The 2,773-nt window shown below is 47.0% G+C and overlaps 1 protein-coding gene across 1 annotated transcript; it reads left to right on the top strand.

Annotated features, from left to right (window-relative positions):
• Window positions 1-1,434: 1,434 nt before the first annotated feature.
• LOC128565933 (histone H2B type 1-K-like) lies at window positions 1,435-2,151 on the top strand. Its single transcript, XM_053562791.1, has one exon. The coding sequence runs from the start codon at window positions 1,435-1,437 to the stop codon at window positions 1,813-1,815; it is 381 nt and encodes a 126-aa protein (XP_053418766.1). The 3' UTR covers window positions 1,816-2,151.
• Window positions 2,152-2,773: the final 622 nt, after the last annotated feature.

The following is a 2,773-nucleotide window of genomic DNA, read 5'->3' as shown; positions in this document are numbered from 1 at the left end:
AGAGGCACTTAATGTCAGTTTGTACTATTATTGGCATTGGTTTACTGTGATCACTTGATTAAAGTGGTATCTACCAGTTTTACCTACTGGCAATAGTAACAGTAAAATTACTATTTTCTCTTTATACTTAAGAAATAATTTGTGGGCGCCGGCCCCATATGCTGAGGGTGGCGGGTTCAAACCCAGCCCCGGCCAAACTGCATCAAAAAAATAGCCGGGCGTTGTGGCGGGCGCCTGTAGTCCCAGCTGCTCAGGAGGCTGAGGCAAGAGAATCGCGTAAGCCCAAGAGTTAGAGGTTGCTGTGAGCCGGGTGATGCCATGGCACGCTACCAGAGGGCAACAAAGTGAGACTCTGTCTCTACAAAAAAAAAAAAAAAAAAAAAGAAATAATTTGTGGGGAAGTACTTTGAGACTATATAGTTTTTTTTTTTTTTGAGACAGTCTCATTATGTTGCCCTCTGTAGAGTGCTTTAGCATCACAGCTCACAGCAACCTCAAACTCTTGGGTTTAAGCAACAGCTATAATAAAAGCTAATGCTTTTGATCTTTTTCCTTGCATCTTGTGTATGATTTTTATTTATCTCTTTAAAATGATTCTTAAGCGGGCGGCACATGTGGCTCGAAGGAGTAGGGCACCGGCCCCATATGCTGGAGGTGGCGGGTTCAAACCAAGCCCCAGCCAAAAAACTGCAAAATCTGGGGCAGCGCCTGTGGCTCAGTGGCTCAGTGGGTAGGGCGCTGGCCCCATATGCCAAGGGTGGCGGGTTCAAACCCGGCCCCGGCCAAACTGCAACAAAAAAATAGCCGGGCGTTGTGGCGGGCGCCTGTAGTCCCAGCTGCTCGGGAGGCTGAGGCAAGAGAATCGCGTAAGCCCAAGAGTTAGAGGTTGCTGTGAGCCGTGTGACGCCACGGCACTCTACCGGAGGGCGGTACAGTGAGACTCTGTCTCTATCAAAAAAAAAAAAAAACTGCAAAATCTTTTTTTTTTTTATTAAATCATAGCTATGTACATTAATGCAATCATGGGGCATCATACACTGGTTTAAAAAAAATAATTCTTAAGCTGGTGTTGTAAGAAAGAAGAAGGAAAAAAAGTATCTCTTTAAAAATGAATGGGGTGGGGCGGCGCCTGTGGCTCAGTGGGTAGGGCACCAGCCCCAGATACCAAGGGTGGCAGGTTTGAACCCAGCCCCAGCCAAACTGCAACAACAACAAAAAATAGCCGGGCATTGTGGCAGGTGCCTGTAGTCCCAGCTACTCCGGAGGCTGAAGCAAGAGAATCACCTAAGCTCAGGAGTTGGAGGTTGCTGTGAGCTGTGATGCCACAGCACTCTACTGAGGGCGGTAAAGTGTGACACTCTGTCTCTAAAATAATAATAATAGGCGTTATTTTCTTCTGGCTGTTTCTGGGTAGCCTGTGCTTGTCTCTTCATCATGCCTGAGCCGGCAAAGTCTGCTCCTGCTCCGAAGAAGGGCTTGAAGAAAGCTGCGACTAAGGCTCAGAAAAAGGATGGGAAGAAGCGTAAGCGTAGCCATAAGGAGAGTTACTCAGTGTACGTGTACAAGGTGCTGAAGCAGGTCCACCCGGATACTGGCATTCCTTCTAAAGCCATGGGCATCATGAATTCCTTTGTCAACGATATCTTTGAGCGCATTGAGGGTGAGGCTTCTCGCCTAGCCCACTACAACAAATGCTTGACTATTACCTCCAGAGAGATTCAGACTGCTGTGCGCCTGCTGCTTCCTGGAGAGCTGGCCAAGCATGCCGTGTCTGAGGGCACCAAGGCTGTCACCAAGTACACTAGTGCCAAGTAAACTTACCAAGTAAGGAGGGACTTTCTCTGGAATTTCCTGGTCTGAACAAGAATGCTTCTTACCAAAAAACTCATAGTTGCCTTCAGTCCCCTCCTTGTTACATCAAGGTCTAAGGCAGAGAAGACTGAAGAATGCAACCGCACCTGGGTGGATTTTTCTACTAGATATGCATGCCTGCCTGCCTGCCTCTTGGCAAGTTAATTTCTCTCTCCTGGATCTATTGGTTGTCCCTAACAAGCATGTACTGCCCCTCAGATAATTGTCTAAATTACCCATCTCCTCCTTTCCCTGTGGAAAAGGTTATATGAGCTTTTATACCCCATTGGGAGAGTTGGGGTAATCACTCAGTGATTTCTGCTCCCATACTTCAATAAATTTGTATGCCTTTTAAAATAATAATAATAATGGGCGGCGCCTGTGGCTCAGTCGGTAAGGCGCCAGCCCCATATACCGAGGGTGGCGGGTTCAAACCCGGCCCTGGCCAAACTGCAACCAAAAAATAGCCGGGCGTTGTGGCGGGCGCCTGTGGTCCCAGCTACTCGGGAGGCTGAGGCAAGAGAATTGCTTAAGCCCAGGAGTTGGAGGTTGCTGTGAGCTGGGTGCTGTGAGCACTCCCCTGGTATAGTCCTCCAGGAAGCATCTTCTCAATTTTCCCATCCAAAATCATGGCAAGGACATTCAGTGATAGATGTTAAAGGGAAATCATAAGACAGCAGGAAGAGAGAGGAGCCTAAGAGACTGAAAAACAGTAGATAATATAAATGGGAAATTCTGCAAAACAGAACAGCTATATCATATTTCCTTCCAGAGACATCAACCCAGCTTGTATTTCCTTTATTTCTCTTCACGCTACCCCCTCCAACAAGAGATGAAAGATATGTTTTCTAAAATTCTAGAGGCCACGGCACTCTACAGAGGGCCATAAAGTGAGACTCTGTCTCTACAAAAAAAAAAAAAA

Source organism: Nycticebus coucang, chromosome 2 (genome assembly GCF_027406575.1).
Source record: "Nycticebus coucang isolate mNycCou1 chromosome 2, mNycCou1.pri, whole genome shotgun sequence".
NCBI lineage: Eukaryota > Metazoa > Chordata > Mammalia > Primates > Lorisidae > Nycticebus > Nycticebus coucang.
The sequence above is the reverse complement of the archived record's forward strand: the minus strand, read 5'-3'. Positions and strand labels throughout refer to the sequence as shown.

What these genes read in the sequence shown, in the direction of transcription:
- LOC128565933 (XM_053562791.1), top strand. Translation starts at nt 1,435, where the DNA reads ATGCCTGAGCCGGCAAAGTCTGCTCCTGCTCCGAAGAAGGGCTTGAAG.